Genomic DNA, 25118 nt, shown 5'->3' on the forward strand with positions numbered 1-25118 from the left:
AAAGGTGATCTGATGTCAGGTGGAAACGTGTAACTCCAGATATGAACGAGTGTAACAAATCACATGCACTGAAGTGAGGTGCTGGAGATGTTTGAAGTGTGGGTGTGTTGTGTTTCCCTATGCCGCTCAGTTCAGTTGAGTGCAGTTCTCTGCATTCACCTAATGTTCCTTGCAGACCAAACGGCACACAAGCAATGTGAAAAGTGCATTATGCTCAAATTATTCTCTAATATGGTGGTCCCCAATCTTTTTGGTGCCAGGGGCTGGTTTTGTGGAAGACAGTTTTTCCACGGACTGGCAGGGGGCTGAGGAGATGGTTTTAGGAAGAAACTGTTCCACCTCAGATCATCAGACATTAGTTAGATTCACATAAGGAGTGCTTAACCTAGATTCCTCCCATGTGCAGTTCACAATAGGGTTCGCGCTCCTATGAGAATCTAATGCTGCTGCTGATCTGAAAGAGGCGGAGCATAGGCGGTAATGCTGGCCAACTGCTCACCTCCTGCTGTGCAGCCAGGTTCCTAACAGGCCATGGACTAGTACCGGTCCGTGGCCCGGGGTTTGGGGACCCCTGCTATAATACATCAGTTGCATTAGAAGAAAAATGAGTTATCAGAGCAAGCGCTATAGACAAGCTGTCTGTGTTAACCTGGCACCAAGTGGAATGCCGTTAAGTCTGCTATCCATCAATGGTATCCCAAGGAAGTTTCAAAAAATGGTGATACACATAGAACTAAGGTGTATCAAAGCTAAAAACAAAACATATGACTTTATAGGATATTCATGGAAGAGATTCTTTTCCTCTACTTGTTCACCTTGCAGCAAAGTCAATTGTGTTGTGGAAGTTTGTTATTACTGATAAAATAATTCCCAAACTGAAGGCAAGGCTCTAGAAACTAAAAAGATTCAATTCAACTTGTATTTCTTCAAGGATTAGCTAAAGACACTGTCAGGACCGAGTATTTAAAATGTGTTTGGAACACAGAGACACAATTAGGACAGAGGAAAAAAGGATTCACCTTGTGAGTCATCAAAAGTGCTTTATTTGTAAAGCCCGGCTCATGACTGGAGTGTATTGTTAGCACTAGGAGATAACAGGGCAAACGTCCTCACTCTGTCCAAATGGTTTATCAACAGAAATAAATGACAGACTGTTATAGACAAAAATAAAAGCATTCTGTAAACTTCTAAAAGCATACACAGATTGGCCCCCAAGGAAACAGTTACTCAAATAATGTATGTGTACCTTATCTTTACTTCAGGGTCTCATGGTTGTGGTCTTGGGTCGAACCACAGTAGAACTTCACAACACAAAAACTGATCTGATGCCAGAATTAATGGTGCAGGGAAAAACCAAATCATAGTATGGATTACTTTAAATACATAAAAGATGAGTTTGTATGCTATGTGACAGTGGTGTTAACACTGGCTGCTGAGGATACCAAATCTACATAAAATCAGTGGACAGTATACGGAGGGCACGACTGCTGGCTTCCAAAGACTCTGTGAACTAGATCCACATACATGGGGCACAACTGCAATCTGGACAGCCCTGAAGTAAAGTTCCTGGAAAAGGCAGTATGGCAGGGCGATCTGTTGAGTTGCAAGTAATAATTAAAGGGTAGATTTTTGTTTGTTTTCTTTTCTGAAACTGCCCACAAAAATCATATCATGTTTTAAACAAGGAGTTTCAAAGGCATGGCTTTAGCGCAGCATGTAAGTGGATAACCTACTCTAAGCAAGACTAATATTTAAGCTCAATGCCTTTTGGAAAATGCAGGAGAGTTGGCAGATACATGATCTAGGTTGGAAATTTATAACTTGATTAAAAACAATATCAGCACAGTTTAGGGCAATGAACTTTCATAAACCAGACTGGGGTGAAATCTCTTTTTAAAAAAATCATTAGGTTGATAAATGTACATTTGGAGGAAAAAAAAATCCTTTTCCTTTTATTGTGAAAGACTGTCTACCATGTACTTTGACTAAAACACTCACGTAAAAACATGGCTGCAGGATACGTCTCAAAATATGACAAACGTTATTTCACCTATACTGTGACTTTACATGTAAACTTCAAAAATCACATGCTGTACATCAAATTTTTAGATTCAAAAGATATCCCTGTTTTCCTAATAATGTAAACAGTAAAACTGAGGATTTCAGTTAAAGGGATAATTCGTAACAAAATCCCATTGTTGAAACAATGGTCAAACATAAACATCTTATAATTCAGATCTGCATTCGGTAACAGGAGAATTGAGAGTTTTGATGCTTTGCTGGTTTTCCCACAGTGGGAGATATAGATACCATTGCCCCAAACTATGCACTTTTCAGGTAAGCTTTACTTTTATTTTGTAGCATTAATTCCTATATTGCAACGTAAGGGTGTAACAATGAAGGCCCCAGGCAAGAAAAGAGAAGTAAGCAGTTTTTCTGGACATATTGGCCGAGGTGAAAAATGTATAGAGAATCACTGGGGCGTCAGCTGCTTGTTGCGGGAGGGGTGGGGGCTCTGGACACCAGGGGGTCCTGACAAGGCTGGGGCCAGAACCCTGAACCAGTACACACGGAGACGCCAGCATTCTTCCATCCAGTGCTGGGGGCTCAGGTTACCAGTGTTAGGGAGAGTGTCTGCGTGCGGGGTAGAAGTGGAACATTCGCTGTAGGTTTTTTCCTTGGAATCATCATCATTATTACAATAATCATTATTATTATCTTCATTATTCTGAATACTGTCTCACATCTTTCAACTCAACTCCAAAAAAAAAAAAAAAAAAAACTGATCCACAGTTTGTTGTGTGATGCCAACACGGTGCCTGACATGCACTTTCTTCTCCCCTCCCCCACACGTGTGTTCATTCACTCACTCACTCACTCATTCGGCCATAGCTGGAATCAAAGGGTCTTTGTTGGGACACATTCTGACCGAAGTGGATCTGTTTTAATTAACTTATGACTTTTAAAATGCACACGTGCGCACACACTCATCCCCCCCACCCCAACACACACACATATACACAAAGTCAGAAATAGCTAGAACGATGCTGGGAAAATCAGGTAGCTGTAAAGCGAGTAGCCCCCAAATCAGTCATCTTGGCCTGAAGATGTAAACAAGGAGGTTTGCTTCCTGCAAGATGAGTACTTCACTGAGTTTGGTTTTCATTTTTCCTACACCGAAGCCACCTCTGTCCATCCAATGTTCATGTCTGTCTGAGGCTGCGCAGGAGGTTACGTCAAGATGTGGCCAATAAAGTCCAAAAAGCGCTTTGAATACTGTTCTGGGTTCACGGTGGAGATCTCCGCGCCAGCCTGGGCAGTTTTTAAAAAAGGAAATATTGACATAGTGTTTATGATTTCCCCAAATTATTACTCAATATCTACAGCTATTTCCAATGGCAACTGAATATACAGCAAGCAATTTTCAAATCCATGCAGTCTCTGCTCTGAAAAACATCACTCAAAATATCTTGGCGCTTGTGGTTGAATAAGCAAGGTTCTTACAAATCTGTGTCTGCAAATGAGACAAAGGGCGACAGGAGCAGCACCAGATGCTACCACACACACCGGGGCTGTTACAACTCACAAAAAAATCAAACAGGCCACGTTTGGGATGTTACTATCAAAGAGTGGAATTGTTCAGAAGTCACGGAAACAATACTTATATTATACTTTTCAAGAAGGCAGACTGGAGCCACCTTGAGAATGACATCAACATTTGGTGAAAGGGAAACCTTAATGACAATGACTTAAAACTGCATGATTTCTTCAGGACCCCCTTCGTTTCTGGACAGAGGCACCCAGCTCAGTGCTCAAACATGAGGGGCAATAGCAGCAGCCACAGGTTCTGGGACAGCTGCCCCCAGCCCATTCCCTGCACCGTAACCAGGTGAGGCACAACACTGCTGGCTCCATCTTGCCCACGGGGGAAGGAGCTGACTTCCCTCTGCAGCAGCACACAGGCGTGCCACTGTTCCCCTTTCTGAGCCCTGCAGAGAGCAAGCAAGCCTGGCCCCTTGCAGAAGCACAGTGAGGGATTTTTCCATGAGATGCAGGGTGCAGGCCAGCACACTCAAGGGAGTCACTGGCCAGTTTCCTGAGCTGCAAAGGGCAAGCACGGAGTTTTGCTAAGTGAGCAGGTGCTGTTTTTAGACACCCATGTTCACCGGGGAACTTGTAATATTTCCAGGCCTCAGCTGCATGGAGGAGCCCAGGCTTGAAGGCAGAGAATGGTCCCCTACAGCAGCTTAACACAGCGTTCCTTTGCTGACAGTAATGTTTTCTTCTTGCAAACTACCTGTGATTTTATGCCGTGTGGCACACTATGGAGGCGAACTGGTGGCTTGTGGGGAGATGAACATGGAGCCATATTGGCTAGGATAGGGGAGATGAACATGGAGCCACATTGGCTAGGATACACTCCAATTTCATAGGATGTATAATATGGGAACAGACATTTACAAAGCATTTGTCCAGACAACTCTTGTATCTCTGGCAAAACCCCATCAGCAAGGCAGTAGGATTTCTGTATGAGGTGAAAAAAACAGGAGCTCCAAAAGTGTCCCCTTGAGGTCATACAAGTGGGAAGGGTCAAACGAGGATTCCTCGCCAGTTCTCCCTTTGCCACACGCCATGGTTTTCAACCAGAGGTGAGCATCAGAATGACCATGGAGTCTTCTGAAGACCCCTCCCTCACCCTCCTGAACTGGCCTCAGAATGACGGAATGGGGGTGGTGCACCTGGTGCGGATGTTTGTTTAAAAAGAGTACTCAAAAATTTCTGTTGGGGGGAAGCCACCAGGCACACTTGCTTACTGACGTGCTCGGGGGCAGTGAGGTCCCAGTCAGTGCTCTGCACACAGCAGGAATACCATAGCTATCAACAATGTGACTGAAATATTTCTTTGGCAAATAGAATACTGTGTTTGTTAGGCTGATTTCTATTTTAAAATAGAAAAGAAGAGGTTTCAAGTGAGTTTTTGGTTCTGGTGAATCTTGATTAGTTCTACACAGTCTGTGGGAAGCACCTCTTCTTCCAGGGCCAACAAACCAGGGAATACATTCATCTGTGTGGGGTGGGCTCTATGGCTTTCAGGACCTCTGCAAAACAAAGGTGGCACCCTGCAATACAAGCATGAAACTTGGCGAGCTGTAAAGTTCAGCCAGGCAGGAGGTGTTTGCAGGCAGGGCAAGGGGATGAGCATGAACACAGACCCAGGAGGGGGCTGGGTCCGGGGGAGGAATCCCATCTCTGCCACTTGCTACTATGAGGCCCTGGCAAGTTACTCCTGAAGCTATTTTCCTCAGTTTCTCCAACTGACAAAAGCAGGTACACTACTATCTCTTTCATAGGCTTCTCATGGGGGATAAAATAGCTTAACATATGGCTAGAGCAGTGAAAATTCCCATCAAGCAACATTAACGGTGAGTAATATTATGCAACTTTGATTTTGCACTCAAAAGATTTCTGTAGTAGAAAAAATACAACTCACTGTGAGAAAAGAAATATTAATCCTGTATACTTGGGAAGTGTCTTAAGCAGACAATCATGCTTCAGTTTTGAATATTTCGTATTAAAACACTTCATTATCTTCTTTTGCACTTTTATCTCTGGAACATTTTTCAAACAAAAAAGAATTTGTGTAACATCCTAGTGATGCGCATGCCTGTTAGTGTCCGCCATGTGTAAAAAGAAGAGATGTTCATGTTTAAGCGACTTCGCTGAAAGCCACGGGGAGCTGTGGTAAGAGCAGCAGTGAGCAGTAAGCGTTTGTGGGTTCTGCATCTTATGCTCAGAACATGACTTGCCCCCAGGGAACAAGCGTCACTAAAGGGCTTTGAATGGCTCAGTAGAAAGCAGCTCAGTGGCAGAAAGGAGTGATCCCTGAGTTACAGGTCACACAGAGGAGCCAGGAGAGAGAGAGAGAGAGAGAGAGAAGGAAACAAAATGGAGATACTCACGCCATGTTTAACAGTTTTTGCAGCATGGGCAGCTTTCTTTTTTGCATCATAATGAGTAAGGATGTCAATAATTGCCATGAAGTACACCTCCTTCCTAGGCGAGTCTGCAGAGACAGGAGAGTAATGACTGTGGGACATGTGACAACACCAGGGCCAGCAATGCAGCTGAGGGAGGGAGGGAGGGAGGGAGAAGTGAGCCTGGAGGGAGGGGATTCAATGGAACACGGATGGAAGGAGTCCACAGACAAACTCTACACCACCCCTGCGGATCCTGACTAAACACACAGCTTGCCTCTCTGACCCAGTCCCCCTGCAATTTAAAAAGAAACAACACTAACAACTAAAAACATCATCACACCAGGGTATCAACAGTGGAGATCCAACGGTGGAACGGAGTCTTTTTTTTTTTTTTTAATTTGCATTTTCTTTAATGATTGTGTATCGTTTTGGTGTGAAGAAATATGCTATTTAAAAATACCCTATAAAACAAATAGAACTAATTATGCACACTAATCCTTTACATCAAATGGTAGAACTGTTCATAATTCTCACTGGATACAGTATCAGAACTGGATAAAGGCATACATCCACTCCAATGTCTATTTTCTTTTTTTGAGACAGAGTTTTGTTCTTGTTGCCCAGGCTGGAGTGCAATGGTGCGATCTTGGCTCACAGCAACCTCCACCTCCTGAGTTCAAGTGACTCCTGCCTCAGCCTGCCGAGTAGCTGGGATTACAGGCATGCACCACTATGCCCAGCTAATTTCATATTTTTAGTAGAGATGGGGTTTCTCCACGTAGGTCAGGCTGGTCTCAAACTCATGACCTCCAGTGATCTGCCTGCCGCGGCCTCCCAAAGTGCTGGGATTACAGGCATGAACCACTGTGCCTGGCCCCAATGTCTGTTTTCTATCCATTTCCAAAAATATGAACAGTAAGAAAAGTACATTTGACTATCTAATTTTCTGTGTTGAAGAAAACATTTTGGTGAGCAAAACAGAACAAAACAGAACTCAGATCCTCAGCTGATATGCCATTTGAGATTAAAAAACAACTGATGAGCCATAGTTTTTATTATTCAAAAACCAAGAAGCTGTTTTTATCCTATCACAAAAATATTTTGGTTTTGTCATGGATAAGTTGCTAAGGTAGGATGTAATATTCAAATAACTGGTGCACCCAATCACCTGAATACGGTGGATTAAGATTTATCTGACTCTAGGGAAGAGGGCCATAGGCCCTTCCATGGGGGAGGACAGCAGAGCCAGACTCAGCAGCAAATCAGATTCCCACCCCACACACAGGGCCCAGCTTCACAGACCCTTCACACCCCTGAGAGGGAGAGGGCTGTTGGTAATGACAAGAGGACAAGCTATGGGTCACAGAGGATCACATGCATGTGCCTAGCTTAGACTCATGATGCTTTTGACTTAGATAAAAAAGATAACTAGGCAAAAACGTATTAATATTTTAAAGCATTTCTGATGTTATTTGTGAACATGTATGTGTGCATATGTACATGCATGTTGTGTTGTGTGTGCATGTACGTTGTATGCCAGTGTGTATGTGCATATGTACAGGTGTGTTGTACATGTATAGTATAGTTCGTGGTTTTGCTGTATTCCCTCAACATCACAGAATTCAAAGGTCCAATCACCTTATGTTTCAGCACTGAGATCACAGTTAGCTTTAACATACTCTTGTCCCCAAATCCATTTCTTGGAGTTTGGAGGATGAGTGCTGCCGGGCAGCACCCTCATAACTGGGGTAGTGCTTACTGGTAGATAACAAGGCCAAAGTCAAACCACTTCACATGCAAAAACGGTCCACAGTAATCAAACTTACTTTCATGGCACTTAATTCCATAGACGTCGATGTTCGGATCGAACTCCCCAGGAGCCAGGGGTGGTGAGCTGTTCAGTGTATTCCCGGGGCTATCTGGGGGGGTTCCCACCGGGTGGGTGCCATCGCTCTCGCCCTCCTCCTCCCCATCGTTCTCCTCACACTCCACTTCCTCCTGTTCGGCTCTCTCCACATCATGAATTCCCACCAGCAGACTGTAGTCCATGAGCTTCAGCTGGGCCAGAAACTGGGGACAGAGGCAACAGGGTGAGTCAGCCACACCTTAAACATAAAAGCCAACATTTAAAGGAGACAAGCTTGGGTGACACCCAGAGGGAAGGCTGTGGGGTGGGGCAGCAGAGGCGCCAGGTGCCTCCTTCACGATGCTCTTACACTCCCGGGCTGTTTCTCTAAAATGTAGCCTCACACTTCAGGCTGGCTCAGAGCTCAGGCTGTTTACCCTGGAATGCCACACTGGATGCAGAGAGGTGTGTATCTATCACAGGGTGGCTGGATTTTACCAGATAGCAAGGAGCATGACCAGTAAGAGATGCGGAGAGAGACTGGGAGAGAGAGCAAGTTCCTCCCAATGATTAAGACTGGCTAATGGGGAAACCTAGGCACCTCCCAAGTAGCTTCCAGTGGAGTCTCTGGTGGTAGTTCAGGAAAGCACCCTGGAATTCAGCATGCTCTGTGGAGGCGATTGTTACGCTGTTGCAAATAAGTAAAAGTAAAGGCACTGTGTCCACATCTGGTGAGTAATGCAGTCCTGTCCAGGTCAACAAGGTGCTTTCCATGTGTGCTTTCCACGAAGCACCACACATCCAGGATTCCTGTCCTCCCTCTCCTCCTCCAGCCGTGGCTAGAACATAATATGGGGGCAAGACCCAGCTCTGTGTGTTTGGCTACTCCTGTCTGCCCAGTTCTTTGACTTTTCAGATCACGATTTCTCTTTGTTTCCCTTTTCTTATTTGAGACCTTCAGCACAACGTTCCAATGTTGCCATAAGACGTGGATGGTTGTGCTGAGTGCAGACAGTGGCAGCCCGACCCCGTGGCTGGCTGGCTCTGCACAGGATCCTGTTCCACTCTGACCTTGGGCTCGGGGTCCAGGAAGGTTCACGGTCCTGGCTCTGGAAGGACTCAGCGCCACCTCGCTGGGGAATGCAGAGTGGCTGAGCAGCCTCTGGGCTATGCTGATAGAATTTAGGAAGCAAATGTCCTCATGCAAAGGGCAAGCAGATAAAATCACAGGTCTTGAAGTTCTGGCTAAAAATGAAATCAATTTGCTAAGCCCCGCAGAGTCATTTCTCCTCAGCCTGCTGGGAAGGAGTTCTGTCTCGAAACTGAATGAGAAGCCCCGATTCCTTACAGACGAGGAGAGGACCCCTGGGCACAGGGCTATCCCACTCTCCAGCTGGTTCCTGGTGCCTGCAATTCTCCATCAGCCAGCATCCCGCTCAGCCCAGCAAACTGGCCAGAGCTCCCACTTCGCTGCCTTCCCAACAGGAATCCCCCAGGGCCAGCTACATCTTCCCCAATTGTTTCGAGCTCAAAAAAGAGAAATCACACAAATCTTACACTCAAATATTTAAGCGAAGTGGGAGAAACCTGTTTGTTTAAAAATAGAGGCAAACCCCTGGTGGAAACAGCATGGGGCTCCTGCATTCAGCTTTCTGGGTCCCAGAGAAGAGGGGAAGCCACCGCTCATCCCCCCTGGTCTTTCCCCAAACTCCCCCATTACAGTAAACATGAGAACTGACTTTCCACTTGCACCTCTCTCTGCCAGATTCCTTTCAAGCAGTCAGAGACTGCGCATCCTCCCCTAGAATCTCGGCAGCTGCCAGGCTGTGAGGTGCACCTGGCCGAGATCACCTGGCTGGGATCGTGTTTGTGGGGGCGGCTGCGGGGAGAAATCTACAGTGGTGGAAGGCTCACTTGAGTTCTCCACCCGCACGGTGAAGCCAGCCAGGGAGCTGGGTCTCGGGTACCAGCTCCGCTATACATGGGCCTGTGGATGTGGAAGAGAACTGGGCACTCCGGGGTATATGGACAGGTGACCAGATCCAAGGCAGGGGGCAGGCTCTCCGTGTGAGACAGCAGCCAGGCTCAGCAGCTGGACGAGAGTGCAAGAATTCAAATCCAAGGAGGGGTGAATTCAGGGCCTGTTCTGAGCCTGCACTCTCTGCTCTCTATCAGCTACCTCTGGAGGCTGCCTTAAAGCAGCTTTCCCCTCTCCTTTTCTTCGCAACCCTAGGAGGAAGGTAATGAGTTAAAATCAGCTGGCATCGGAGGCCCTCCACACATGACTCTGCGCTGTGGGTCTCCGGAGGGTTAGGTGGCCAGCAGCAGCACGCCTGGCACTGCTGTGATCATGGAACCTGCTTCCCTGTCAGAATGCCCTGTGGGCCTGGGGTTTCAGAAGCCTATTTGAAAAATACTGCATTGTAAGTACCCAGTTGTCTTCTCCAATGCTTGAGGGGTATGGTGGGGGTGGGGGTGCTTATGGTGGGCCCACTTCTCCCTGCCCTGTTGTTCCAAGGCCTCTGGGCTGCTGGAGGACTGGGTCAGGGTCTCCTTTGCCACCTCTGCTGCCCCTCCCAAGCCTAGCACGGTGCCTGGCTCTGCTCCCTAGATCTATGGCTTCCCTGGCCTCCCTCTCTCCACCTGGAAGCCTCTCTGGAGCCAGGCCAGGCCCTGCTCGGCTTGAGAGGTGACAGGGAAAAGGCCCCCTTTCTGCCCACACCTGCTCCCTCTGGGTGCTTGGAAGGTCCCTGTGAAGTGGTAAAGGCTGAGTGGTGCCTCAACCTCCCCTCCAGTCCTCTGCAAAGGGCAGAAGTTTTCAAAATGTGAACCTGATCCCATCCTGTTCTGCTTAACACATTTCCATAGTGTCACGTTTCTCACAGGGCACAAACAAAACTCACATGGCCGAGGAGGCCTGGATAGCTTGGCCCCATCCACTTCTGGGGCCCACTTGAGCTCTGCTCTGCCCCCTTCCTGGGCTTCTCTGGGGGCAGGTACTTCCTCCTGTGCCTTCAGGTCTCAGCTGCAGGGCACTGCACAGGGCAGCACAGTCCCAGAGTCTGGGTGTTTAGGGCACCGCACACTCCTCCCCAACGACACGGGGCCTCGCTGCACCTTCATTTTGTTGGAGTATTTGAGCGACTTCTCTCTTTCCCAAGCAAGGCAGCCCCAAACGGGGCTCTAAGGTTTTGGCTTTCACTGCATTCCCAAATCCCGGCAGGCAGAGGGCTCGGGAAAGTATTCAGCCCTTGTTGGACAAGTGAATGGGATGCTTGTTACTTCTTCCCTATCCGTCCCAACTCTCCCTAATTCTCCCAACCTGCTTCCAGCAGGAAGTAACTACCAAAGCCAAATACAAACAACAAAGCAACAACAGAAAACTTTTGTCTGAGACTGCATGAGGCAACAGCTCTGCAAAGGAAGCGCAAGGTGACCATTTAAGGCGATTACCTTAACAGGAAGGTCTACTGGTTGACCTTCAAGTATGTTTTAGTTACAGAAGTCAGGGCTGTCTGTGATTAACTTGCCAAAGGGCAGAGAGGGAAGGGGACAACTGGGACTGGCCAGCCGCACTCACCAGGGTGAGCCTCCAGGGCCCAGCCTCCCCTGGCACCCCATCTGGGTTCCTCGCCACACCGGGCAGCCCAGAGTAATTTTCCTGGGCCTCAGGCCTGTGGTCAGACCGCTTATTGTCGTCTTCCAGTGAGGAAGAAATAAAGGTGCAGTCAACTCCTAGCACAACCCAAAAACCATCAGCATGATGCAAAATGCATCTCTAGGTAAGAAGCTGTTCTGAGGCACCCAAGAAGACTGAGAAAATTGCAGTCACAATGGGCATTGCACATGTTTTCTTTTTGTTTAAGAGATGGGATCTTGCTCTGTTGCCCAGGCTGGAGTACAGTGGTATGATCACAGATCACTGTAGCCTTGAACTCCTGAGCTCAAGCAATCCTCCTGCCTCACCCTCCTGAGGAGCTGGATTACAGAGGTGCACCACCATGCCCGGCTAATTATTTTTTATTTTGTGTGGAGACAGGATCTTGCTGTGTTGTCCAGGCTGGTCTCAAACACCTGGCCTCAAGTGATCCTCCTGCCATGGCCTCCCAAACTGCTAGGATTATTATTCATGCTTTCAAATCTCTGAGACTGAGGTAGAAATGGGAAAAACCAAATATGGCACAGTGGTTAAAAGGACAGGTCATGCTGACCAGGGAGACCCATTCAAGAAACAAAGAGTCCGATTTGGTCTCACTTGCCAGCTCCATGCTTGATGAGTTCGCCTCCTGGATCTTCAGTCATTCTGACTTTAAAATTGGACAATGCCACTCACCTAACAGGGGTGTTGAAGAATTAAGATAATGAAACTGAGAGAAAAAATATGGTGCCTCACACAAAATAATGGAAGCTGTTATTTGTAACTGGCAATGTTGTTTTGATTATGGTAGAAGTCCTTTTTTAATATCAAGATTTCAATTTAAACAGGTTTCAGTTTGTAGACCGGGGGAAAAAGAACCATATGGAAAAGCCCGTTAATTCACGGGCTCTCATCTTCAAAACGTTAAATTTCTTTTTGAGACAGGGTCTGGCTCTGTCACCCAGGCTGGAGTGCAGTGGTGTGATCATGGCTCACTGAAGCCTCAAACTCTTGGACTCAAGGGATCCTCCTGCTTCAGCTTCCCTAGTAGCTAGGACCACAGGCATGCACCACCATGTTTGGCTAATTTTTAAAACTTTGTAGAGATGGGGTCTCACTATGTTGCCCAGGCTGGTCTCAAACTCCTGGGCTTAATCAATCCTCCTGCCTCAGCCTCCCAAAGTGCTGGGGTTACAGGCATGAGCCACCACACCTGGCCTCAAACTTTACTTTAAATCTGTTCTGAGGTAGAGTGAATGAAGTGTGGCAATACATCTGAGATTTTTCGTGGGCTGGAAGCTCGCAGATGGAAAGAGAAGACAGAAAGGGGGCGTGGGCTTCACTGCGGGGTCTGCTTCCGGCTCACTGCAGGAACACAGTATATATTTGTTCTTTAATTTTTAAGAACATAAGATTTCAAAGTGTGAAGATTTTTCAGTCTTTAGGTCCCCTGCTTTTCTTCCTTTCCAGCTTCTCAGAAACCACCTGCTGGACCTCAGATCTGCCTCTTTTTCCCTCAGAATATCCCTTCTCATCTAATTCCTTACTAATTGAGTCCTTGCTGTGACAAATCCTTGAGCTACAATCTTCCTTGAGATCTTTAAGAGTCTAAGACTATTCTTCACAATGGTTTTCAACTGATTTATTTAACTCTACTAACACACCGTGTTCTACCACATCACCACCTCCCAACATATCTGTGAAGTAGAATTAAAATGCCAGTCAGCCCTGTTTAACGGTTATATCTTACCACTCGTTAAAAATTATAATCCTCCTTTGAAGCAATTATCAGAAAACAAAGCCTCCACTGTGCTCTCACAGGTATTTTTAACTTGTGTTTATGTCAGAGTAGTTAAGGACTGTGCCCTCTGAGGGCCTGACGCCCCAGTCTGAATTTAGAAGCTTTGTGCCTTTGAGCAAATTACATAGCGTCTCTGGGCTCGGCTTCCCCATTCATCAAACTAGGGTAGGGGCAGGACCACTGTCAAGGGGCTGTTTTGAGAATGACAAGTGACACTGCATGGGAAGGACTTGGGCTCGATGTGCTCCATAAATGCTGCCACCCATCCCACTACTCCCACCGCCCTATCCCCTCTCACCCATCTCCATGGATGGGGGGCTATAAACCTCCAACAGCTGAAATGCCCTGTGAGGGGGTACTCCTGGATGCCACAGAGGGAGAACAGTTTTGCATCATGTGAGTCAATGAGAGGAGAGACCAGGGTTGATTCTTCAGGGCCGTGATCAGAATTGACAAAACACAGGGCAGAAGGCAAAAGTGCTTGTCAGTCCTCATACACCGATCTGTGTGTGTGTTTGTGTGCAGAAAAAGACTCACCTGTGTTACGTGCAAAGCTATGTGGATGAAAATACCCAGCATGGCATAGGGATAGAACAGGGCTTCAATTACAGAAAAACAGCAACTAGAATCTCAGATGAAAATTAGTTTTCCTAAAATCTAGATTTCTTGAGCTGTAATACACTCAGATCTCCTACTCGAGGCATTAAGGAAAAACAGCAACAACAACAAAAAACTGCAATGAAACTCCAATGGGTCAGTCAGCTAAATTAGAAAGCATGGAACTGATGAAAACAGAAAACTCGATTAAATTCTAGCCTCATTATCAAGATCAGATGTCAAGCTACTTCACCATAATTACCTGCTTAAAAATTTAATGATGGTTCTGCATAAATTTCAAAACTAAAGACACTGTTATCAGCTATTGAGAATATTTTTAAATGAAAGAATGTTTTATACCCTGCCTCCATTTCAATGAAACAGCTAAGTGCTTGAGCCATGTATGGGATTAGACTATAGAGTCCTCTAATCAATGGTATTATTAGAGACAACAAAAGAGCTAAGAGGATCCTTCTGTAATTCAACTGTAAATTTCAACTGCTTGAATTACATTATTTCTGGAGTCTAAATATCATAGTGATATACTGCCAACAGAAAAAAACCATTTTTTTAATAGGTCACAGATAACCCTAAGGGCTACTTACCATAATTGCTAAAACGATATTCTTCTCAGTATCAAGGATTTGCTGATTAATCAATAAAAATCCAAGAGTATGTTTACTAAGGATACTTATCAGTTGGATCAAACAGATCCCAAAGCAAGGGGGAAATGCTTAACTAATACATTTTATGAGTAATCACTCACAACTGAGGAAAACTAAACATTCCTTAAGGAAAGACTGGAGGAAAATGTTAGAAAAGCAAACACTTGTATCGTTTTGTTTGTTTGAAGTAGATGCTTACAGGCTAAGCACAGTGGCTCATGCCTGTAATCACAGCACTTTGGGAGGCTGAGGTGGGAGGATTGCTTGAGGCCAGGAGTTCAAGACCAGCCTGCGCAACAAAGCGAGACCCTAGTCTCTACAAAAAAAAAAAATTCAAAAATTAGCCAGGCACCATGGTGCATGCCTGTAGTCCCAGCTACTATGGAGGCTGAGGCGGGAGGATTGCCTGAGCTGGGAGTTCAAGGCTGCAGTGAGCTATGCTCATGCCACCCCACTCTAGCCTGGCCAACACAGCAAGACTGTCTCTAAAAACAATGGCAACAAGAAAGTAGATACTTACACCCTTCACAAATAACCAATATATAGGTTCTAATCCAAGTATGTATACTATAAATAATCCAAGTATGTATACTATAAAGGTTAAAATAATGTAAAAAATTTTATTAAACTAATTTATGATCTAAAAATATTAACTACTAATAACTTGGTCAGTGTGAGTTTCTTGTAATAAAAAGAACTGTTAGAAGATTAAAAATAAATTATACTGCTTCCGCCTTCATAGGAAATACAAATGTATGACACTCATTCTGTGGCTTTAGTCATTTTCTTTTTCTTTTTCTTTTTTTTTTTTTTTTTGGTTTAATGACATAAAAAGACAATCTTCCCACAAAGCCTTAGTCTCTCTAAGTAGCAGATCCGTACTGGTGTGCCATGAAGTGTACACAAATAAATGAAAGCAACAGCTAAGAAAAGCTGAGTTTAGTAGCTGCCTAAATTCTAATTCCCACTGCATTGTTTTGTAACTCAACGAAGTCCAAGAAAATAACCTTTTTTTCGGCCGGGCATGGTGGCTGACGCCTGTAATCCCAGCACTTTGGGAGGCAGAGGCGGGTGGATCACGAGGTCAGGAGATCAAGACCATCCTGGCTAACACGGTGAAACCCCGTCTCTAATAAAAATACAAAAAATTAGCCAGGCGTGGTGGCGGGTGCCTGTAGTCCCAGCTACTCAGGAGGCTGAGGCGGGAGAATGGCATGACCCCGGGAGGCGGAGCTTGCAGTGAGCCGAGATCGTGCCACTGCACTCCAGCCTAGAAGACAGTGAGACTCCATCTCAGAGAAAAAAAAAAAAAAAAAAAAGGAAAGAAAATAACCTTTTTTCCCCTGGATTTATAAAAGACTTAAATGAGCAAATCCAATGGAAAAGCTGCAATGCCTTTATCATAAACTAAATGACAGGAAAAGGTACATTTTAAATGTTTAGAACAGTGTTTAAAAGCAAAACTCCATCATTATGGACGAAAGCCCCGTGGACACTGTTCTATGTCTCTCCACTGTCCCCTATGACCTAGCATCCCAAGCTGCCCCTGTGCTAGTCCCACAGTGTGTAAGGGGGCCTCACTGGGCCTCATGACATGGTTTGTGGTGACTGGTGGAGATAGGAAAGCATTAAGTGACCCAGGCTATGTTAACCAGCACTGACTTGTGCTTTAGAGGGAAAAGTGCCAAGACTGTAATAGTGACTGAACATTTGTTTTTGAGATGCTCTGCTGGTTGACACAGAGTCCAGTACTGCCCTGGCCCCTCCCAAACTGGCTGGTGTGGGCAGGTCAGTCTTCATGGGCCATCCCAATACAGAATACAGGGGCCTGGGACCGGGGATTCCCAGCGGATGACAGCAGGTGCTTTCTTGTGTTTGGTGCCTAAATGAGAGGGCTGCTAAACTGGCATGCGTTTGCTTTAAACCAGATCATGTAACATGAGACACCTTCATGTCTGACTTCCATAAGGTAGAGTATGCAGGTTTTTGCCTTGATTGAAGATTTAAATAGATGGTTTAAAAAGCTCCTAAAACCCAACAGGGCTGATATTTATACAATGAGTCTGGCCTCTCCACTGACTGTTCTTACCTCAACATCCTTTTTTAGTTTTTCCAGGAAGACCTTCTTGTTGTTGTCATCAATATAAATCTTTTGGCCCTCATTAATGAAATCATTATCTTTCAGAGTTGGCAGTTCTTTGGCCTAAAACAAATGAGAAAAACAATGACAAAGGCGCTTGAATAAAACCTAAAAAAACCACATACACCTTCCAACCCTGGGCATTGAAGTTTGCCCCTTTCACCGCCCCCACCCCGTTCACCACCACAGCGGTCTTACCCAAACAATAAAATAGGAGAAGGCTTGAATACCACCGGGGGGCGCCAGTGAGCCCCAATCTCTGGAAGCATTCGCAAGAGCAGTGGGGTGGGGGTCAGACAGACTCCATATCATAAGGCTTTTTGTAACACATTTCATGTTTTTCAGAGGAATGAACCTGACTGCTTTCTTAGATTCACTTTCTTACAAGACGTCTTCTAAGTATAAAATTTGTATTCTTGGACTATTTTCCCAGGAACCCTCAATTTTCTTACAACCCAACTCCATCCCTCCTCCCACTTTTGGGGAGCCGTTGCTGGGCTCACATTGCAAATAACATGTTATCTTGTCTCAGAACAGCTCTATCCATAATCATATCTACTTTCTGCACCAGGGAGACATGCAGCACGAGGTTAGCCATCTGCCCTTCCAAGCCTTCCTGTTCACCACTCCAAGAAGGAAATTCTCTTCTCATTTGGACAATATCAAAGAAAAAAGGTCTTCTCTTAACATAAACGTATTAAGATGAGAGTTCTACCTTTTACAAATGAACGAGAGGGTGAGCTAACAAGTAAACTGCACTTATGGCAACCAACACAAAGCAATGAGTGACTATCAAAACATGGATCATGAGCAGAAAACACTGTAGCTTGTATTGCAGCAAACAGGATAATATAGGCATATAGTTTTAAAACAGTGTGGATTATTCTATTTAACTTTGTGCAACCTGCATTCAGTACGAGCTCAAAATAATCTCCCACCCCTTTCAGCTAACCATAGCTTGTTTATTTCAGCAGAAAGAAATCCAATGTCATGCACTGCCTTTGCCTGTATGTTGATGAACCTGGAATGGTCCTCTTTTCTGTAGGCGTGAACCAAATGTAAATAAAATAATCCAAGGAAACAAGCTGCTGTCCTTCCTGGCTCCAGCACTGTTCCTCCTCCCTCCTTATTCAGAGCAATGAAAGAACACTCCCTGGGTCCATCTCCTGCATCTTTCACATGCTCTAACTGTTCACTTCCCCTCCTATTTATAAACTATAGACATGCATGTAAACATAGTCACATCTATTTACAGCAACACATATGTACATAAATTATGCATTTCTAAATTAGTCGCTTTGGCTACTAACTTTGAGAAAATTTAAACAGTTTTGCAACTTTGAATTAGATATAACCACAATCTTTATAAGCCAAACAGAATTAATCCTTACAAAGCAGGTACAGCAAGGCCCAGAAATGTCAAAATTCAATTCAATCAGCAGTTATGAGTGAGTCAAGTAGAGAGATGCAAATATGAATAGGTCACAATTTCTGCTGTAAACGAGTTTGTAATCTCGTACGGGAGAATGATATGAAAGCACGTAGGTAGAAAATAAAGCAGGATGTGTATGTAAGATGTAAAGATAAATACTAAGATTCTAGGAGAGACTGATCTAATTCCAAACACTTTTATGCTGAGTTAGAGTCTTTAAGAAATGAGAACGCAACGCCATTCTTCACAAAATATCAGGATGCGCCTGCTAGACTTACCCCCTAAATCTGTCATTAATAATTTTAAAATAATGCAATATGTGCACCCCCAATTCCCACAAACCTTGAATGTGAAGACAGCACAATATTAAAATGTTTGAGTTCATCACACTAGATTATAAGGTTTCTCTTCTCTTCTATTAGAACTGTAAACATAATGAAGTTTCACCAAGAATGAAATGCAAGGTTCTGAAGTTTAACAAAACTCAGAGGGCAGTGAGAAGATAAGCACTGCCCAAAATAGAAAATCGGAAGCACGTTAGAAAAAAGGGTTGAAGCCAGACCTACACAGAAAAACAGGAGAGATGGAGAAGGATCGTAATTTTCCCAGCAGACACCTTGGGCATTTCCGTGTCATTATGTGTTGGCGATGGGAGGTGTGTGGGTGGGGGTGTTAAGGATTAAGATATCTGCCTCAATTCCACAACCATTTTATAAGTGTAAGAAAAGAAGGGTAGAGGGTGTTTTTTTCTGGTTTGGTATAAATGTGAGAAACCTGAAGGCAGAGATGACAGACCCCAGACAAGGCAGTAAATTACATGCTGGATGTGTGTTTGTAACACAAGTCACATTAATGAAGATGAATGCCACTTCAGGTTCACCCCAGCAGAATTACCTCATGTGACAGGGAAAGTATAATCCTACCTCATAAAACTCTGGACACCATGTACTCTATGACTAAGCTGACTTGTGAATTTCACAGGCACTAGGGTCGTATTTAGATTGGATCAAGTTCAAAAAAGGGCACCCAGATTGGCTAAAAGACTTAAGGGCTTATTGAAAGGATCAAGAGGCGAAGGCAGATCCCGGCAGGGCAGCTGCCAGCATGGAATCTAACACTGGCCTACAGATATCAACCTCCCAAATGCTTGCTGCAAGACAGAGTGCTCAGGGGCAGGAAGGTTTTGGGGTCATGAATCCTGAGGTTGCAATCCTGGTTCCACCCCTTGCTTGCCAGGGACCAGGGGCCAGGTTCCTGGACCTCTCCAGCCTGTTTCCATAGATGCAGAAAGGGGAAAACATGCAGCAGCCTTAGGTACCCTGCTTAGCACTTTGTGTGCATCATTTTATTCACATCTATCATCTATCTTTAGTCTTTGCAACAACCTTAACTATTATTCTTATTCACGTTTTAGATTCAAGGAAACTGAGATCATGCAATTTAACTAAGGTCTCAGAGTTTGGTGAGTGATGAGCTGAGATGGGAACCTTAATCATTCTGCTAAGGTAGAGTTGTGCTGGGAACTCAACCAGAAACCATGTGACAGATTCAAATAGTGGTGCTTATAATCCCCATCACCACCCCCATCATCATCATCATCACTGTGAGCATTTAATAAAGCGCACAGACTTAAAATGGGTATTACAGGTTGAAAAACTTTTTTTTTTTTTTTTTTTTTTTTACAAAAACTTAACTGTTCTTTTTAAATTAAGAACAAGATAGGCTGGGTGTGGCGGCTCACACCTGGAATCTCAGCACTTTGGGACTCTGAGACAGGAGGTTCACTGGAGCCCAGAAGTTCGAGACCAGTCTGGCTAACATAGTGAGACTCCATCTCTACAAAAAAGTAATAAAACATATGAGATAGCCGTGGTGGTGTGTGCCTCTCATCTCAGCTATTTGGGAGGCTGAGGTAGGAGGATCGCTTGAGCCCGGGAGGTCAAAGTTGCAGAGAGCCATGATCGCGCCACTGCACTCCAGCCTGGGTGACATAGTAAGACCCTATCTCAAAAACAAAAAAGAAAAAAACGAGATGACAAAGGTTAAGTCACCTGACAATGATTCACTCTCAAGAAAATCTTACTGCTTAGCTTTTTAAAAGAAATTTCAATATATCTCTCTGATAATGAGCAGTGCTTATATTAGAAACATCTTTTTTTTTAATGTGGAAAACTATACTATGATTTAATGAACTTAATAAACTCTTGGTGTAAAACTGCCTACAAAGATGACGTCTGCGGAGCAGCAGAAAATTAACTGTGGGCAGCGACAGCTTAATGTAGCAACAGATTCTACACTTTGCTTTTAAACACTGGATTATTTGCGCTTAGAGTTTTCCAAGCTTGTAGTCACTGGGTCTGGTTCTTTAATGAGTGTCTTTGATATCTTTTCTAGTTCAGTGCAGAAACAGCCAGAGGGTGGAGGAAACCCCCAGGGCTAACTAAAGACAGCTCAGAAATGCTTCTCAGCTGTGGACTCTCCGAGGCCGGCTTCCAGCCAGCGGGCAGCAACCTTTCTGAAGCGGCGGCAGGCCGAGTCTTTATTTGCGCTGAATTCAGCTCTGGCCAGTTTTGTGCAGATCAGAGCCTCTAAGTAAGGCGGGACGATTGCTGTACGACCCTCTGTACTTGCTGGGAGGGGACGAGGGTATGGGAGGGAACTGCTCTTCCCCACCCCGTCCTCCTCCGTGCGTCTAGTCCTGAGCTGGGAAGTCTAGTCCTGAGCTGGGACTCCTGCCCGGGTGGGGGGCCCCAGAGCTGCTCCAAGGCCCTGGCCAGCTGAGGCCCCGTGAGTAAATACAGCCCAACGCAGAGCCAGGCTAGCACAGGCAGGGCTGTTTTCTCTCTTGCATGAGGTAATCTGCTGCGGTGGGTTGGATTCCAAGTGGCATTCATCTCCACTAATGTGATGTGTAAATGCGCAAACACAGCCACAGGCATCAGCAGAGGGACGCTGTTCCCCCGCAGCCTGGCTGTCCTGCTTCCCGTTCGGATAAAATGAGCCCTTCACTGTCATATGGAGTGATGCCCGACCCCAGGTCGACTAGGCATGGCTCAGGTTTCCACGTAGGAGACAGACTGAAGCCCATGGTTATGTGAACACACTAGATCCAGGCTGCCTGGGTTGTAGCTCCGCAACTCCAATTATTAGCTATGTGGCTCTGGCAAGTTAAGTTACCTAACCTCTCTGTGACTTGGGTTCCCATCTTTAAAGGGGGATTTGCAAACATAGGGTTGTGAGGGTTGCATGAGTTCACACATGTAAAAAGGCCTAAAATGGTGCCTGCCACACAGTGTGTTATATACAAACGTCGTTATATGCTAGTCATGTTCTCAAGTATGGCTTATGGATCTAGGAAAAGCTAATCGCTGATCAATCCAGAGCAAGATTTTTCTCTTAAAAAATATATTGACATATTTAACATTTTAACACTAGCTGTGATGTTCTGGGCCAGTTGCTTAATCTGCCCAAACCTCAGTTTCCTTACTTATATAATGGGTAATTAATAATACTGTACCTATGTAACAGGGTTAGTGTGTAAATCAAATGACACAAAGCACATAGTGCCTGGCAATAGTAACTTGCTATGTCTATTTCTTCTAAAATAGGGTCTTTAAACTTAGGATACCTTCTAGTTGATACCCGGATGATTAAAAAAAAAAACAATTTATGATGTCGGTAATCTAAACCTGGGGGTCCAATCTTTTAGCTTCCCTGGGCCACACTGGAAGAAGAATTGTCTTGGGCCACACATAGAATCAGTGAACACTAATGAGAGCTGATGAGCTTAAAAAAAAAAAAAATCACAAGAAAATCTCATCATGTTTTAAGAAAGTTTACGGATTTGTATTGGGCCACATTCAAAGCCGTCCTGGGCCCCATGCAGCCCGTGAGCGACAAGCTTTATTTAAACGATGTTTAAAATTTCCTTTGTTTTTAGGTTTTATCTGCTAGTTACAAACATGTCACATGAATTCTCTACATACTGCCTTCAAATTTGGAAGACACTTTTGTTACTGCACACTGCACACAAACCTACCATACATGAGGGCAAAGTTAGTATTTCATTTCACTACACAGGACCCACGGGGAACACAGAGGGTACATGAGACAGGATGCATCGAAGGTGACATGGCCCGAGGCGCCGACCTCCCTGTCTTGGCGGCTCTAGTTCCCTACACTGCTTTGCAAACCTCAATTGTGAATTCTACCAGCTAGAAAAACCTCTGTGATCACCTGCAAAAGCTATTCCTAGTAGGAAACCTCACTGAAAAGACCTTTTGTTTAAACTGAAACCCAAATGAGAGTAAAATGTTCCTATCTTATCATAAAAATTGGACTGGTTAAATTCCTGAAGTAATGATCTTTATTCAATATATGGAATAAAATGTAATGATTTTACGTATCTGGCCAAAGACAGAAATTTGCTGACTTGTGTCTTACCTTAATTTTCCATGGGCTAGTTTTTCTCAGCACATTATAATAGTGGATAATTTAGTGAATGCTGTTTTGCTGACCTAAAGCAAAAATCCACAGAAGCTGAAATCTTAGTAGCCAGAAAATATAACCAAAATACTAGGGAATGGTGAACTCACTCCTAGGGAGCAGTGAACCCACTGGGAACATTTAACTTGCTATGAGTTGTAAAAAGAAAATTTATTATAAACATTTGTGTATATATAATACATTTATTATAGACATTTCTCCCTCATATTTGCAAAGTTTTTGGCTTTTAAAGCACAGCATCACAGGCCTCAGCAAGTCTACTGTAAGTCAACAGTAAGAAACACACTGTGTGATAATACAGGTCATGGTCAAAAATAGTTTGTGTGTCATTAAGACACAACATGAATGTGAGAAGTGAGATGCACACTCAGCTGAGTCAGAGCCTGAAGATAACCAACACACGCCTAAGGCTTTCAGTGTATAAAAGCCTCTCAACAGAATTACTTACGCCCTAGGGTTCAATATAAGGTATCAATGATCTCTAAGGACAGATTTGGCCAGGGGGTTGGGATTAAAAAAGGGAAAACGTATCAGGACAGTTACAAAGTTCAGAGCCCTCATTTTTAGAATTTCTAAACACATGCCGCCTTTTAGCAGAGACCTGTGGTATAAAAATTACAGAATTCTACGAGAGCAAAGGAGATGCAGCACTGTTTGCTTCCCAGCAGAACTGATAAAAAGGAGCTAAAAAGCAACACCTAAAAAATTCCTGCTTAATATTATTTAGTACTTTTATGCTTAAAAATTCCAAATGACTAAGAACTTTTGCAGAATCTCTAAAACCAAAACCAAAACAATGTGTTTACCAAAAGAGTTAAATGCTTTGTTTAAGTGGGAATTAACTCATGTGTGTGTGTACATATGTGCTTATTTCATGAGGTTCTGTAATTTGATGCATAACTGCTGTCATTCATATGGAGTTGAGCAATATTGGATATTATAAGGTTTAGTAAAGCCAGAAGTTATATGAACATTTTATTTTAGTGAGATTTTAAAAAACTATCTTTCAGATGACACAAAGTTTTTAAAAATCACAAATTTCAAACTATAGTTTGAAACATTAAACAGAATTCAAACTAAAATATCATTGGATTTTTAATGATCATTCTAAACTTTAATTATACAAGAGGCAACTGTATGGGTAAATGGCCATTAATAACTGGAAATAGAAAATACATGAACCTAAAATGCACAGAGCCAAAATCTTTATAATATAGAGCCAAGTTTTTATTTTAGTCTGGATGGAAACTTTACTGGGAAGAAGAAATGCACCCAGTCACACTTGAGTGTCTAATGCAAACAGGATTTTGGCACTAGGTTTTAATGCAAAGGATAATACATATCATAGTACTCTGTGATTAAAGGACTTGTATTTCAGAATGAAATGAATTTTTTGTTTGATATGCTCATTTGGCAACCTATTTATTATTTTTTAAGTCTAATTGTAAGCCTCAATGTCAAAGACTGCTGCCGGGTGTCCTTTTGATACGCTGTCACTGTGACACTCAGAGCTGAATGCTCCACATAAAAAATACGTAGTAATTATTGTTTTATGTTAGAACTGCTTGTGTTCCTGATTTACTTGTAATTCCAAGCTCACCCAAATGAAAATAAACTTGCAAAAAAGAATAAAACCCCTTTTGCTGTGCTTGCAAAAATCTTCATAAAAATCAGCATCTATGGAACTGAAAACATAATTCACAAGTATTTCTATAAGGGAAGGAATTTTAGGTAATCCTTATGTTGGAGCTAGGATAAAAATAATTTGATGGAGTAACATATTTGGTATCAATTCTGGGGTAATAAGAGATGCTAGAGATTTATAATAAAATCAGTTCTGCTTCTTGGAACATCTAAGCCACAAATTTGATACATCAAAAGGCAAATTAGTGGATATGGATAGAGTTCATACAGAAGTAGCAAAGAAAAAGGGTGGTTTTGCACAAATAGTACATATGCCAGCCTCCTTTAACTACATAAGCAGAATGTCTATACAAGTTCATGGTTTGAGAAATGATCTAAGAGGTCATTAATAACTTCTAATTTTCACAGTGAAAACAGTGAGAATGTGCACATCTGTGACTAGCATCCAGATGTGAACATCTTATAATTTTTATTTTGAATCTGTTTATGTATGAATGTGGAAAGAGAATATACCTCAACATACTTGTGAAACAGTGCTGTAAGTAAGCCGCGCAAAACTGGAGAAGCGTTAAGTTATAACTGTTAGGGCTGGCAAGACCTAGCTGTTGGCAATTTTCCCTCAAGCTAATATGTAAAAAGTGAAATTTATTCCTTTTTTAATACTGTCATATTTTATGACTACAACTCTATGTGGTAATGTCAAAGGTGACGGTTTGGTCTTCCTCCACAAACTGGGATATGACAGCTGAACTGCATACAAGACCTACAAAACAGGACCTACAGGATGGCTTCGTTCCAGTCGGAACAGAAGATTCTGGTGCGCAGATATCTATGGTGATAATCTAAGAAATGTCAAAGGCTGAACACTCAAG

At 43.8% G+C, this 25118-nt stretch overlaps 1 protein-coding gene across 4 annotated transcripts in view; it reads right to left on the reverse strand.

Annotated features, from left to right (window-relative positions):
• Positions 1–1020: 1020 nt before the first annotated feature.
• The window catches only part of PIP4K2A (phosphatidylinositol-5-phosphate 4-kinase type 2 alpha), a 179884-nt gene continuing 155786 nt past the window's right edge, over positions 1021–25118 (reverse strand). For all 4 annotated transcript variants that reach the window (XM_063709946.1, XM_019035297.4, XM_055353874.2 and 1 more), the window contains 4 exons: positions 16614–16727; positions 7805–8048; positions 5961–6064; positions 1021–3312 (listed from right to left, as the gene is read on the reverse strand). In XM_063709946.1, coding sequence (XP_063566016.1) covers positions 3232–3312; positions 5961–6064; positions 7805–8048; positions 16614–16727 — 543 coding nt within the window. In that variant the 3' untranslated portion in view covers positions 1021–3231. The remainder of the gene's footprint in view (positions 3313–5960; positions 6065–7804; positions 8049–16613; positions 16728–25118) is intronic.

Source organism: Gorilla gorilla, chromosome 8 (assembly GCF_029281585.2).
Source record: "Gorilla gorilla gorilla isolate KB3781 chromosome 8, NHGRI_mGorGor1-v2.1_pri, whole genome shotgun sequence".
Classification (NCBI taxonomy): domain Eukaryota; kingdom Metazoa; phylum Chordata; class Mammalia; order Primates; family Hominidae; genus Gorilla; species Gorilla gorilla.